The 15,494-nt window shown below is 33.9% G+C and overlaps 1 protein-coding gene across 1 annotated transcript in view; it reads left to right on the top strand.

The window, feature by feature from the left end:
• The window catches only part of SCAPER (S-phase cyclin A associated protein in the ER), a gene marked incomplete at its 3' end in the record, with an annotated part of 213,744 nt that overhangs the window by 144,810 nt on the left and 53,440 nt on the right, over nucleotides 1-15,494 (top strand). Inside the window, exons 11-15 of the mRNA XM_024761693.1 lie at nucleotides 5,703-5,873; nucleotides 6,585-6,660; nucleotides 6,855-6,972; nucleotides 7,247-7,358; nucleotides 10,653-10,793. Of these exons, the coding sequence (XP_024617461.1) occupies nucleotides 5,703-5,873; nucleotides 6,585-6,660; nucleotides 6,855-6,972; nucleotides 7,247-7,358; nucleotides 10,653-10,793 (618 nt within the window). The remainder of the gene's footprint in view (nucleotides 1-5,702; nucleotides 5,874-6,584; nucleotides 6,661-6,854; nucleotides 6,973-7,246; nucleotides 7,359-10,652; nucleotides 10,794-15,494) is intronic.

The raw sequence follows: 15,494 nt of genomic DNA, 5'->3' as shown, positions 1-15,494 counted from the left end.
TTTTCTTCTGTTGTGTTTCCCACTTAGAAAAGTTCCTTTAGCATTTGTTGTAGAGCTGGTTTGGTGGTGCTGAATTCTCATAGATTTTGCTTGTCTGTAAAGCTTTTGATTTCTCCATTGAATCTGAATGAGGTCCTTACCTGGTAGAGTAATCTTGGTTGTAAGTTCTTCCCTTTCATCACTTTAAGTATTTCATGCCACTCCCTTCTGTCTTGTAGAGTTTCTGCTGAGAAATCAGCTGTTAGCCTTATGGGAGTTCCCTTGTATGTTTTTTTTTCATTTTTCCCTTGCTGCTTTCAATAATTTTTCTTTGTCTTTAATTTTTGCCAATTTGATTACTATGTGTCTCAGCGTGTTTCTCCTTGGGTTTACCCTGCATGGGACTCACTTCGCTTCCTCGACTTGGGTCACTATTTCCTTTCCCACATTAGAGAAGTTTTTGACTATAATCTTTTCAAATATTTTCTCTGGTCCTTTCACTCTCTCTTCTCCTTCTGGGACCCCTATAATGCAAGTGTTGTTGCGTTTAATGTTGTCTCAGAGGTCTCTTAGGCTGTCTTCATTTCTTTTCATTCTTTTTTTCTTTATTCTTTTCCACAGCAGTGAATTCCAACATTCTGTCTTCCAGGTCACTTATCCGTTCTTCTGCGTCAGTTATTCTGCTATTGATTCCTTCTAGTGTATTTTTCATTTCAGTTATTGTATTGTTCATCTCTGTTTGTTTGTTCTTTAATTCTTCTAGGTCTTTGCTAAACATTTCTTGCATCTTCTCAATCTTTGCTTCCATTCTTTTTCCGAGGTCCTGGATCATCTTCACTATCATTATTCTGAATTCTTTTTCTGGAAGGTTGCCTATCTCCACTTAATTTAGTTGTTTTTCTGGGGTTTTATCTTGTTCCTTCATCTGGTACATAGCCCTCTGCCTTTTCATCTTGTCTATCTTTCTGTGAATGTGGTTTTTGTTCCCAGGCTGCAGATTTGTAGTTCTTCTTACTTCTGCTGTCTGCCTTCTGGTGGATGAGGCTATCTAAGAGGCTTGTGTAAGTTTCCTGATGGGAGGGACTGTTGGTGGGTAGAGCTGACTGTTGCTCTGGTGTGCAGAACTCAGTAAAACTTTAATCCACTTGACTGCTGATGGGTGGGGCTTGGTTCCCTCCCTGTGGTTGTTTTGCCTGAGGCAACCAAACACTTGAGCCTACCTGGGCTCTTTGGTGGGGCTATTAACAGACTCTGGGAGGTCTCTAGCCAAGGAGTACTTCCCAGAACTTTTGCTGCCAGTGTCCTTGTCCCCTCGGTAAGCCACAGTGTCCCCCTCCCCCCGCCTCTGCAGGAGACCCTCCAACACAAGCAGATAGGTCTGATTCAGTCTCCTATGGGGTCACTGCTCCATCCCCTGGGTCTACTTTGTGTGTGCCCTCCAATAGTGGAGTCTCTGTTTCCCCCAGTCCTGTAGAAGTCCTACAGTCAATTCCCACTAGGCTTCAAAGTTTGATTCTCTAGGAATTCCTGCTCCGGTTGCTGGACCCTCAGGTTGGGAAGCCTGATGTTGGGCTCAGAACCTTCACTCCAGTAGGTGGACTTCTGTGGTATAAGTGTTCTCCAGTCTGTGAGTCACCCACCCAGCAGTTATGGGATTTGATTTTACTGTGATTGTGCCCCTCCTACCTTCTCACTGTGGCTTCTCCTTTGTCTTTGTATGTGGGGTATCTTTTTTGGTGAGTTCCATTGTCTTCCTGTGGATGATTGTCCAGCAGCTAGTTGTTATTTTGGTGTTCTTGCAAGGGGGGGTGAGAGCATGTCCCTTCACTCCGCCATCTTGGTTCCTCCTCCTACACTCCAAATTTAGTTTTTAATTGGCCACTGTATACTATAATTTCTTTTTAAACTTAATGCCTCATCATGTTGAAAGATGATACCAGCAGATGATATTAGGCCAAATTATACATTTTAGAGAGAGAACAAGATTAGATAGAGTTGAAATTTGATATGGATTGTTTAAGGGAAAAATAAGAGTTACAGTAATAAGAAAAACAAATATTTAGATTCCATTATAAAGGAATAAAGGGCAACTTTTTTTTAACTTAGGTTTTTTAGTGCGAATGTTTTAAAGGTTAACTAATTTACAGTCATGTAAATAGTGGGTTTAATGTATCGGTAGAAATTGGTCGTATTTATATTTTTGTTTTCATAGCTAGCTATCATATTAAATTATTTATTTTGCAAATGGATTCAATGAGAATCAAATTTCAAAAGAGGAAAAAGATCCTATAGTTAAATAAGCATAAAATAATTATTTAAAAATTCTTCTCTCATCATTTTTATTTTGATCACGTAGGTAAAATAAGCTTATGGTAGAGTATTAAAAACCCTTGGTTATTTTGAGAATGACATTTACATACTTGAAGGAAAATAAGTTCTGCTTTACATATGAATATTGTCATATCCTTAGAGGTCTTAGAGGAATTTTAACTAAACTAATATTTTGAGAAAATTTTATGTTTTTAATTTGTCTTGGCACAGATACTTCTGTGGGTTGCTCTAGATAAGCATGTCATTGTTTAGGTTCTAAATAGAGGGTTATAGAGAATTGCTGCAGTGTTGAGAAAATTGTTTTCTTTTTTCCCCTTAATATAGTATTGTCACATACATGGTTCAACTAAAAAAATCTGTAGTTCTCTTATTTAACAGAAACCTAAGCAAAAAATGACTGTAAGAATTTATAATAATAAAATTTATTTATTAAACATAAAGGACCCTTTATGTTTAAGGTCCTCTTTTGCCACCATTGTAAAAATGTGCTGATGTAAATCCTAGTTACCATGGATTTATTATTTTAGATTTACTGAAATTACAAATTTTAATGAAAATTTAGAAATTTAAAAAATGATTATGTGTGCAGGTATGTATTTGAATTTCACAGTGTGAAAATAGTAGAAGTTGTATATGGATAATTTAATCATTATTTCATCCATAAGCTCTGTTACTCTGTTAAAATCTCTTCAGGTCTTAAGAGGTGAAATAGAAATGTTCTCTGGAGAAGATCAAATTGAGAAGGAAATAGGCTTATGTGAGAATTTACTTTCTGCAAAGTTAAATATATTTAACTTTAATAGTTTTTTTAAATCATTGTTAGGTATGATATTTGTGTGGCACCTTAACAAGTTAGTTTCTGTAATATTCTAGCGTTTACATAGAAAAAGCTTATGATGCAAAGAAATAGTCTGTCATCTAAACTCTCTCACCCCATTCTCTTCCCCAGGGACAATCTTGTATGTTTTGAGGGGGCAGAGTATCGACAGGGGAAATGAAGTGGGGAGGGGAAGCTTTAAAAAGGATACCCATGTCTAGGCTCCACTCCAGACCAATTCAGTAATAAGCTGAAGCTCAAGCACTTGCATTTTTAATACCTTTATTGAGGTGTTATTGATTTTCAGTAAACTTCACATATTTAAGATATACACATTGATATATTTTGACATGTGTTTATACCTGTGAAATCATCACTATAATCAAGATAATGAAAGTATGGATTGCCTCCAAAAGTTTTCACTTTCTCTTTTGTAATCCCTCCTTTCTGCTCTTCCCTGTTTCCCCTTCCCAGGGTTATCACTATTCTGCTGTTACTACATATTAATTAGCATTTTAAGAAATTTCTGTATATGGAATAATGTAATCTTTGTTTAGCTTCTTTCACTCAGCATAATTATTTTGAGATTCATCCATGTAGTTGTGTATATTAATAGTTCCTTCTTCTTTTATTGTCTTTAGGAGTACTCTTTTGTATGCATGTAACTCAGTATGTTCATCCATTCAATTGTTGACAGATGTTTGAGTTGTTGCCAGTTTCTCTATTATGAATAAAGGCACCATGAACGTTTGTCTTTGTTTTGAACATATGTTTTCATTTCTCTTGGGAAAATATCTAGGTCAGTTTTGTTGATAATATTGTTCAGGTTTCCTTTGCCAATTTTCTGTACTTGTTCTGTTAGTTGAGAGAGGGGTATTGAAATCTCTGCATATATCTGTGGGGCTACTTTTTTTAAGCCAGCTTTATTGAGATATAATTTACATAACATACAGTTTATCCATTTAGAGTGTACAGTGCAGTGTTTTTTAGTATATTCACAGAGTTGTGCAGACATCACCATAATTAGTTTTAGAACACTTCCATCACTACAAAAAGAAACCCAGTGCCCAGTAGCAGTCCTCCCTTTCACCCCACCCTCCCAGCTCTATACAACCACTAATCTGTCTTTTGTCTCTATAGATTTGCCTGTTCTGGACATTTCATAGAAGTGGAATACAATATGTGGTCTTTGTGAATGGTTTCTTTCACTAGGCATATTGTTTTCAAGGTTCATTTGTGTTTTAGCCTGTATCAGTATTTCATTCCTTTTTATGCCCAAATAATATTCCACTGATTGAAAAATGTGGAATATACCACATTTTATCCATTCATCAGTTGATGGACATTTAGGTTTTCTCCACTTTTTGGAATTTATGAATAATGCTGCTTTAAATATTTGTGTACAAGTTTTTGTGTGAACATATGGTTTCGTTTCTCCTGAGTATACATCTAGGAATGGGATTGTTGGGTTGTATGGTAACTTTACATTTAACCTTTGTGAGAAACTATCAGACTGTTTTCCAAAGTAGCTGCATCATTTTACATTCCCATCAAGTTTATTTTGTTTTGTAATTCTATCAGTTTTTGCTTCTTTCATTTTGAAGATCTATTATTATGTTCATAAACCTTTAGGATTGTTTTGTCTTCTTAGTGAATTAACAGTTTATCATTATGAAATGACCTTCTTTATCCCTTGTCATATTTTTTGCTCTGAAATCTACTGTGTCTGATATTAGTACTTCAACTTTCTTTTGGTTAGTGTTAGTATGGTAGCTCTTTTATTTGTAATCTGTTTATATTCTCATATTTAAATTAGGTTTCGTATGGGCAGCATGTGGTTTGGGGTCTTGCTTTTATCCAATTTGAGTCTCTATTTCTGTGTAATGTGATTATTGATATGGTTCCTTCAAATCTATCATCTTATTGTTTTTCTCTTTGACTCATCTGTTCTTCATCCCCTTTTTCCTTTTTCTCCCATCTTTTTGATTAATTTTCTTTTATAATTTATCTTCTTTGTTGGCTTAGTAGCCATAAATATTTGTTATTTCACTGTTTGCTTTAGGGTTTATAGTATGCATATTTAGCTTTTTATAGGGATTTATTAATTAATAATTCTGATGCATATATTTGTATTACATAATTCTAATGCATAATTTTAAGTAAGGTATATATGTTCAGAAAGTGTCATCACCAGTACGGCATAATTTTTTTTTTTATATTCCCTTTAAAGTATAATGTTTTTCTTTGGTTTTTCAAATATTTGACCTGTAAATGTTTTGAATTTTGGTGCTCAAATGAAATTCACAGTTTATTATTAATAACAATAACTATTATTTATACAACTTCACAGTTTGTCATACACAGCAGTTTAGTAAAAAGGTCTCATGGATTATTGTATCATTTTATGGAATATAAAATAGTCTTTTGCTTTTAAGAAATTTCCGAGTCATATAACTGGACCCCAAGTTTTATAATTCTAGATCAATGCTATTTTTATATATACTATTTATGATTAGAACATAAAGAAATACTTACTTAACTTTCCAGTCAACTGATTTTGTTTTTAACTTTATAGTCTATGGCAGAAGTTCTTGCTAAAAAGGAAGAGCTAGCAGATCGTCTAGAAAAGGCCAATGAAGAAGCCATTGCTAGTGCTATTGCTGAAGAGGAACAGTTAACTAGAGAAATTGAAGCTGAAGAAAACAATGATATCAATATTGAAACTGACAACGACAGTGATTTTTCTGTGAGCTTTTAGAATTTTTATTCTCTGGGTGATTGAGACTTATACAATAAACAGTAGCAAGTCTTTTTTTAAGCACTTTACCATTACTAAGTGTTTTTATATATAATGCAATTGACAAGTTGGAAGTTGTTTTCTCATTTTACAAATCAAGAAAATGAATCTCAGAGTAAGTAAATACGTAACATTTCTCAGATTATAATTGTACAGATTGAAGAAGAGTCGAAGATATATTTTTCCTTCTGCTAATAAAAAGCAAATGATACATTGCCTTGCTATCACTAGGCGCTCAGGATATATATGTTGATGAGAGGGATTTCTTAAAGAATAAAAGTAATCATGAATGTTTGCTATGTTATCCTATTAAATTTTAATGCCCAACAAATACTTTTTAGCTTTTCTGATGTATGGTCTAAATATGTCAGAATTTATGTAGTAATAGTTTAAACCCAATAGTTTTCTTTTAAAATTACTTGGCTTGTCTCTGCTGTTAATGGCACATAGGTTAGTCTTCTTCTTAAAATGTATAGGCTGTGGTATTTTTAACTTGGTAATTATTGTGACTGTAAGAGGTATGTAACTTTTTTCTGGTTTTGGACTGTTTGCTAAATGAAATATACGAGCAGTAGGTAGAAAAATTTCATATATAATTCATTTTATAAGGTTATAATTGGTTCAAATATTTGTTACTCAATTTTTCTTATTACATTTTAGGCCAGCATGGGCAGTGGAAGTGTATCTTTCTGTGGTATGTCTATGGATTGGAACGATGTACTTGCAGATTATGAAGGTATTACATGTTTGTATGTTTGTGTGTGTGTGTTGTATGTATAGGTAGAGGGATATAAAATAGATTATCTTATTACTTGGGGTTTTTGTGTAAAATTAATAAGAGTGGGATGCCTTTTAAAAGTCTGTTCTCAAATGTTGGTTTTATAGAATTATGTGGTTAAGCAATAGCGGTTTTCTTTTTTCTGAAAACAGCTCGTGAGTCTTGGCGCCAGAATACATCCTGGGGGGATATTGTAGAGGAGGAACCTGCTAGACCTCCAGGACATGGAATTCACATGCATGAAAAACTTTCCTCACCATCTCGTAAAAGGTCTGGCCTTTGAAAATTAATTTGAAATGTTTCACAGGAAGGGAACTAGATGTTCTTGACTATTAAATGGAGTTACTACATAATATTTTAAGGTACATTATTCAAGACATTTCCAGATCCATTGAAAAGTGACAATGTTTCTGTGAACTTTTAGGCCAAAGTTAGTTTTGTATATTTTTTATATTTATTTTAAGAACTTTGAAGACTAAAGAAGATATTATTGACTTTATCATGTAAACATTTGTGTCTCTTGTCCATTTGTTTGTATTAATAGAACAATTGCAGAATCTAAGAAGAAACATGAAGAAAAACAAATGAAAGCACAGCAGCTAAGGGAAAAGTTACGTGAAGAGAAAACATTAAAGCTTCAGAAATTGTTAGAAAGGGTGAGTTTTTAATTTTTAGGGAAGTATGATTGCCTTAAATTGATGGGCTTATTTTCAACTTGACTTCTTCTGGTTCGAGAGAAGCTAAAAGAACAATAAAAATATATTTACTAGGAAACAAAAGCATTTCTATCTACTGAGTTACAGAAAGCTACCTGTTAAAGAAAGAAAATAGAATTTGTCATTCTTAAAAAAGCTGGTAAATTGATGTTTTGCTGAGTTCGCATGGATTTTAAAGCTGCGCTTTGTCTTTTGCCATTTTCAGTGGGGGTTTCCTTGGGAAGTCTTGTGCAAAGTGTTCAATGAACTGGTAGGACAGTTTTGAGCTTGAGATGGTCAGATTTGAATAAGTAGGGCACTAATTAGATTTATGGAAGAGATTCTTGGAGTATTTAGAGCAGTGTAACTTCTGATCAGTGTGGTGTAGTGGAAAGAACATGGGCTCTGGAGATGGCCAATCAGGTGAAATCCTGGTTTGAACCACATAATAGGATATGATGCCCTGGGCAAATTACATAACAATACTGCCTTTTAATTTCTTTATCCATAAAATGACAATTATCATTGTTAACCAGTTGTGATGATGAAAGTGGCAAGTAAAACAGTACCATGGTGCTCGGGTGGCTGTTGCTCAGCATATGGTCATTCTTATTGTTAGTTACACATGGCAGACATGAGTACTGTATTAGTTATGTGTGCTGTGTAACAAAGGGCCTCAAGACTTAGCAGCTTAAAACAACACACATTTTCACTTAAAACAACTGCTCAAAGTTTCTTGGGCATGGAAACCAGGAGTGGCTTGTGTTGTTATTTCTTTGTTCAGAGTCTCTCCTGAGGTTGCAGTCAAGCTGTTGTCTGGGGCAGCTGTCATTTGGAGCTGAAGGATCCACTTCCAAACTCTCATATGGTTATTGGCAGGCCTGGATTCCTCTTTAGCAGTTGGTTATGGACCTCAGTATCTTGCCATGTGGGTCTTTCCATAGCCTGATGTTCTTATAACATGGCTGCTACCTTTCCCACAGAGTAATCTGAGAGAAGACAAGAAAGATAGAGAATGAACAAGTGAGCTGCCAAAATGGAAGCTGCACTGTCTTTTATAACCTAATCTTGGAAGTGATATACCATCACTTTTGCTGAATTGTATTGGTCACGAACCTGGTACAGTGTTGGAGGGAAATACACAAGGGTCTGAATACCAGATGGCTGGGATCATTTGGAGCCATCTTGAAGTCTGTGAACTACATATACCTAGCATAGCATGACAGAAGATAGGTAACCTTTATAGTATAGGTGAACTCCTTTGTTACCTTCTGGTCCTAGAAAGGAGGACTAATATGCCTCGGTTAAAAATATTTGCATTACTTATGTTTGTTTTAAAATTGGGAAAAACAATTGGACCAAATAATTTGAATGTAAAAATGAGGTGGCATAAGATTCTCCTTAGTACAGTGGAAAAGTTGGCTGGGAAAGGAAGAAAATCTGTAATTTTTCTCTTTACCTGAATCTCAAGAATTTAATTATTTCAATCAAGATTTTAATCATTTAGATTGAATAGATCAAATATGAAAAACAGTCTCCATGTCATGGGGCTCTATAAGAGTTAATATATTACTTCATTTTAAGCTTTAGGAAAATGTTCTAACACAATTATAATTTCCCTTCTTATTGTATTTTTAATACAAATAAAATTATATACTTTATTTTCTCACTATATAATATAATCTCCAGATACTCATGCAAACAAAATAGTAAATTCTTTTTTTTTTTTTTTTGCGGTACGCGGGCCTCTCACTGTTGTGGCCTCTCTTGTTGCGGAGCACAGACTCCGGACGCGCAGACTCAACCACTGTGCCACCAGGGAAGCCCCAAAATAGTAAATTCTTGAAATTGTACAAGACGTTAGAGGTTCTCTGGTTTAATTTTCCCATCAATGTAGGTATCCCTTCAATTATTAAATGATAAATCCCACCTTCCATTTATATAATGAGTTATTGTTTCAACCCTATTCTATACATATATGGTCTCATCTGATCACCACAATACCTCTGTGAGGCACACAGAGTTGAACAGATCCTGAACCCCATTTTTTAAAAAATTTATTTTATTTTATTTATTTAGTTTTGGCTGCCTTGGGTCTTCGTTGCAGTGCATGGGCTTCTCACTGCGATGTCCTCTCTTGTTGTGGAGCACAGGCTCCAGGCACGCAGGCTTCAGTAGTTGTGGTGTGCGGGCTCAGTAGTTGTGGCTCGCGGGCTTAGTTGCTCCGTGGCATGTGGGATTTTCCCAGACCAGGGATCGAACCCATGTCTCCTGCATTGGCAGGTGGATTCTTAGCCGCTGCACCACAAGGGAAGTCCCCCTGAACCCCATTTTATAGATGTGAAAACTGAATCTAGGAGAGCCTAAGGGCTGTTTCCAATGTCACATGACCAATAATTTGCAGAGCTAGTTACCAATATCACATGACCAATAATTTGTAGAGCTAGAGCTTTAAGGACCTGTTCCTAGCTCCTAATCCAGTACTGTTTCTGCATCATACTTTTTTAGGTGGTTAAATACATTATTATATAGATGAAATTCAACTGAAATGTTAGTTTTCTTCCCATTCATGTTGAGCCAACATTGATTTTCTATAATTTATTCTTATTGCAGGTGCAGGTTCTGATTTCTTGGAGCACAGGACAAGTCTTTTACTTCTATTTGATATTGTTTTAAGGAAGTAAAGGGAGCTAACGTAATTATTCTTCTATAGTCAAAGCTCTCTGTTCCTTCAGAGAATGTTTCTTATGCAAATATTTATTTTTCAGACTTCTCACCTTTTTTTCAATTTCTAGGATAAAATTATCTGTCTTGAATTTGGGTTATAGAGCCATTAATGTTTATAAGGATAAGACATATACACTATTTTCATTTTAAGTGTGCTTATAGTGCAGTATAATAATAGCAGCAAGTATTTCTCTTGAGCAACGTCTAATGTACTGTTCTAAGGGTTTACGTATATTCACTCAATCTTGAAAACCTATGAGTTAGGTACTACTACTATTATCTTTATAGATAAGGAAACTGACACATAGGCTAAAAAAGTTGCCCAGTTTATATATCTAGCAAGTGACCATGGCAGATTATGAACTCATCAGTCTGGCTCCATGGGCTGTGTTCGTAATCATTAGTCATGATCCTTTAGGTCTTTCCGCATTCTTGACTTTATAATTCCTAAGCTGTTTATCTGTTTGCACTTCTTGTCAAGTGACTATGTATGCTGAAATTAATGATGTGGTAATTCATTGCATATAGGAGAAAGATGTCCGGAAGTGGAAAGAAGAGTTACTAGACCAACGACGTAGGATGATGGAAGAGAAATTACTTCATGCTGAATTTAAACGAGAGGTGCAGTTACAAGCAATTGTTAAAAAAGCACAAGAGGAAGAAGCTAAGGTATAACTTAGGTGCTTTGAACATTGAATTAGTTACTTGAGTACTTTTTCAGTTGTTACACGAGAAGCTAATGTTTATCAAATGTTTATCCTGTGCCAGAATAACAGCATTTTTACATGCTCATTTGATACTTATTATGTGCAGTATCTTATTCTTACAATAATCATGTGAGATATGTATTACTTTTTACAGGTTTATTGAGGTATAATTCACAGACAATAAATAACACATATGTGAAGCATCAGTTTGTTGAGTTTTGACATATATATTCCTGAAACCATCAGTACAATGAAAATAATAAAAAATTCCATCACCCTCAAAAGTTTCTTATACCTCTTTGTAGTTCATTCCTTCCTCCAACTCTGTTACCACGCAATTGCTGATCTGCTTTTTGTCACTATGGATGTTAGCATTTTCCAGAATTTTATATGAATGGAATCATAGAGTATGTACTCTTTCCCCTGGCATCTTTCATTCAACATAGTTATTTTGAATTTTATCCATGCTGTTGTGTATCATTTCCTTTTCATTGCTGAGAAGTATACCATTGTGTAGAAATACCATAGTTTGTTAATCCAGTCACTTGTTGATGGACATTTGTTTTCATTCCAGTTTTTGGCTGTTATAGATATAGCTGCTGTGTAAATTCGTGTACAAATCTTTGTGCAGATGTGTGCTTTCATTTTCTCTGGTAAATACCTGATATTGGCAGAGTCTTATGATAGGTTTAACTTTTAAAGAAACACTTTATATACTGTTACCAGCAGTGGATGAGAGTTCTAGTTAGCCACATTCTCACCAACACTTGACATGGTTCCATACTGTAATTCTAACCATTCCATATTAGTCTTTATGTATAGTGTCATGTGGTTTTAATTTGCTTTTTGAACATCTTTTCATGTGTGTATTTCCTATCTGTAGCTCTTACTTGGTACAGTGTTCAAATATCTTTGTTCATTTTTTAAAGTTAGATTGTTTTGTTATTAGTCAAACAGTTCTCTTTTTCAGCTTTTTTGAGATATAGTTGACAAATAAAATAGATATTTACATGGTGATTTGATATACATATACATTGTGAAAGGATTTCCCTCATCCAGTTAATTAACATATCCATCACCTCACATATTTATCTTTTGTGTGTGTGTGTGTGTGTGTGTGTGTGAACATTTGAGTTCTACCCTCTTAGCGTATTTCAATTATATCAATACAATACAGTGTTATCAACTATAGCTACCATGTTATACATTAGATGCTTAGATTTCATTCATCTTATAATTAAAAGTTTGTCCCCTTTCACCAATCTCTCCCTATTTCTATCTGCCTCCCCCCGGCCTGTGGCAACTACTTTTCTGTTCGCTCTTTCTTTGAGTTTTTTGAATTGAAGTATAGTTGATTTACAATACTGTGTTAGTTTCAGGTGTACAGCATAGTGATTCAGTATTTTTACAGATTATACTCCGTTAAAATTATTACATGATAATGGCTGTAATTCCCTGTAATAGCAATATATCCTTATTGCTTATCTATTTTATACATAGTAGTTTGTATGTCTTAATTCTGTACCCCTAATTTGCCCCTCCCTTCTCCCCTCTTCCCTTTGGTTACCACTGGTTTGTTTGTTTTCTATATCTGAGTCTGTTTCTGTTTTGCATATATATTCATTTGTATTATCTTTTAGATTCCAATTATAAGTGATATCATACAGTTTCTGTCTTTCTCTGGCTTACTTCACTAAGCATAACGTTCTCTAGGTCCATCCATGTTGCTGCAAATGGCAGAATTTTGTTCTTTTTTATGGTTGAGTAATAGTCCATTGTATATATATATATATATATATATATATCACATCTTTTTTATCCATTCATCTGTTAATGGGCATTTCAGTTGGTTGCATATCTGGACAGAAAATCAATAAGGCAATGATGGTCTTAAATGATGCAATAGACTAGTTGAACTTAATAGATATCTATAGGACATTATATTCAAAAACAGCAAAATAAACATTCTTTTCATGTGTACATGGAATGTTCTCCAGGATAGATCACATACTAGACCACAAAACAAGTCTCAACAGATTTAAGAGGATAGAAATTATGTCAAGCATTTTTTCCAACCACAATGGTATGAAACTAGAAATCAACTACAGAAAGAAAAATCTGTTTCGATGAGTTTCACTTTTTCTTTTATATTCCAAATATAAGTGATACCATGCAGTATTTTTCTTTCTTTCTCTGCCTTATTTCACTTAGCATAATACCCTCCAGTTTCACCCATGTTGTGGCAAATAGCAGAATTTCTTAGAGGACTTTGTATATTTTAGATATTAATATCTATGTTTTGCAAATATTTTCTCTCAGTCTACGGATTGCCTTTTCATTTTCTTAAAAGTGTCTTTTGAAGTTTAAAAAATTGGAAAGGTCCAATATAGACTTTTTTTTCCCTATACTTTATGTTTTTCTGTACCCTATTTAAAAAAGTTACATAAACTTAAAGTCACTAAGATTTTTCCTTAAGTTTTATCTAGAAGTTTTAAATTTTACAGTGAGGTCTATGTTCCATTTTGAGTTAAGTTTTTTATATGGTGTGAGGTAGGGTTGAGGTTCATTTTTTTCATATGGTTATATAATGTTCCAGTATCAGTTGTTAAAGAGACTATCTTTTGTATAATGAATTGCCTTAGACCCTTGTTGAAAAGCAATTGGCTATATATGTGTGGGTCTATTTCTGATTTTCTATTCTGTTACATTTATCTTTATAAATAAAACTTTATCTTCATTACTGTACCTTTATAATAAGTCATAATCAAGTATAAATCCTTAAGTTTTATTTTCTTCTAAAACTACTTTTGCTCTTTTAGGTTCTTTGCATTTCCATGTAATTTATAGGATCACCTTATGAATTTCTACTCCTCCCGCCCAAAAGAGGCCTGCCTGTATTTTGATTAGAATTGCATTGAATATATACATTAATCTGGGGGAGACTTGTCATCCTAATGATATTGAGTATTCTGAACCATATGTCTGATGGCATATATCTCCATTTATTTTGGTTTGTATATATTTTATGAAATTTATCTGCAGTTCATATTTTTAATGCTTTTGTCAATAGTATCTTATTTTAAATTTGTTTCTAATTGTTTGCTGCTAACTTATAGAAACACATTTGATTTTAGTGTATTACCTTATATGCTACAACCCTGCTAAACCTGCTAGTTCTAGTTTTATTACTTCTTTTCCTGTATGTTTTTCATTTTTAAATCTCCCTTTATTGCATTAACCAGTACTAGCACAATGTTGATTAATGATGAGAACCAATATCATTGCCGTGCTCCTAATTTTAGGAAGAAAGCGTTCAGTCTTTCACCATTAAGTGTGATATTAGCTGTAGATCTTTCATAGATGTTCTTTATCAGATTGAGAAACTTCCTTTCTATTCCTAGTTACTAAAATTTTTTACCATGGACTTTGAATTTGGTTACCTGCTTTTTCTGCATTTATTGAGATGATATTATGTGTTTTTTTAAGATCTTAAAATGGTGAATTTCAGTATTTGATTGTCGGATACCAAAGTAACTGCAATTCTGGGATAAACCTCACATGGTCATGATATAATATCAGTTTTATATTTTGGTGTGCTTCGTTTGCTAAAATTTTAAGAATTTTTGCATCAATGTTTGTGAGGGATTTTGATCTTTTTTTTTCTTATAATGTCTTTGGCTGCTTTTGGTAACAGAATATGCTGGCCTCCTAAAGTGACTTGGGAAGGTTTCCATCCTCTTCAGTTTTCTAAAGTAGTTTATGTGGAACTGGTACAATTTCCTCCTTAAATTTTTTGTGGAATTTACCAATGAAGCCGTCTGGGCCTGGGGTTTTCTTTGTGGATGAGTTTTTAAAATAAAAATTCCATTTTTTTATATACATAGGGCTATTCATAGTATCTATTTCTCTTGTGTAATTTGTGTCTTTCTAGGAATCTGTCCGTTTCCTTAATGACTAACAATATTGAGCATATATTTATGTGCTTATTGGCTATTTGTATATCTTCCTTAGAAAAAAGTCTATTCAAAGTCCATTGCTCATTTTTTTAAATTGGGCTGTTTGTCTTTTTGTTGTTCAGCTGTAAGAGTTCTTTGTATATTCTCAATACTAGTCCTTTATCAGATATATGATTTGCAGATATTTTCTCACACTGTGTAGGTTACCTTTTCACTTTGTTGATAACGTTCTTTGCACAAAAGTTTTTAATGTTGATGAAGTCCAATTTATCTATCTTTTGTTTTATTTTTTGTACTTTTTGTGCTAAGAAATTATTGCAAAATTCAAAGTCATGAAGATTTACCTCCATGTTTTCTTCTAAGAGTTTTATGGTTTTAGCTTTTATATTTAGGTCATAGATACATTTTCAATTAATTTTTATATACAGAATGAGGTAGGGGGTCTGCCTTTATTCTTTTGCAGGTGGATATCATTTGTCCAAGCACTGCTTCTTGAAGACACTATTCTTTCCCCAGTGAATGGTCTTGGCACACTTGCTGGAAATCAATTAGCCATAGGTGTACAGGTTTATTTCTCTTCTCTCAGTTCTATTCCACTGGTCTATACGTCTATCCTTATGCTGGTATCACACTGTTTTGATTACCGTAGCACTTCAGTAAGCTTTGAAATCAGAAACTATAGTCCTCCAACTTAGTTCTTTTTCAAT

Source organism: Neophocaena asiaeorientalis, unplaced genomic scaffold (assembly GCF_003031525.2).
Source record: "Neophocaena asiaeorientalis asiaeorientalis breed wild unplaced genomic scaffold, Neophocaena_asiaeorientalis_V1.1 scaffold54, whole genome shotgun sequence".
Classification (NCBI taxonomy): Eukaryota; Metazoa; Chordata; class Mammalia; order Artiodactyla; family Phocoenidae; genus Neophocaena; species Neophocaena asiaeorientalis.
This window is presented reverse-complemented; position numbering and strand designations above follow the sequence as displayed.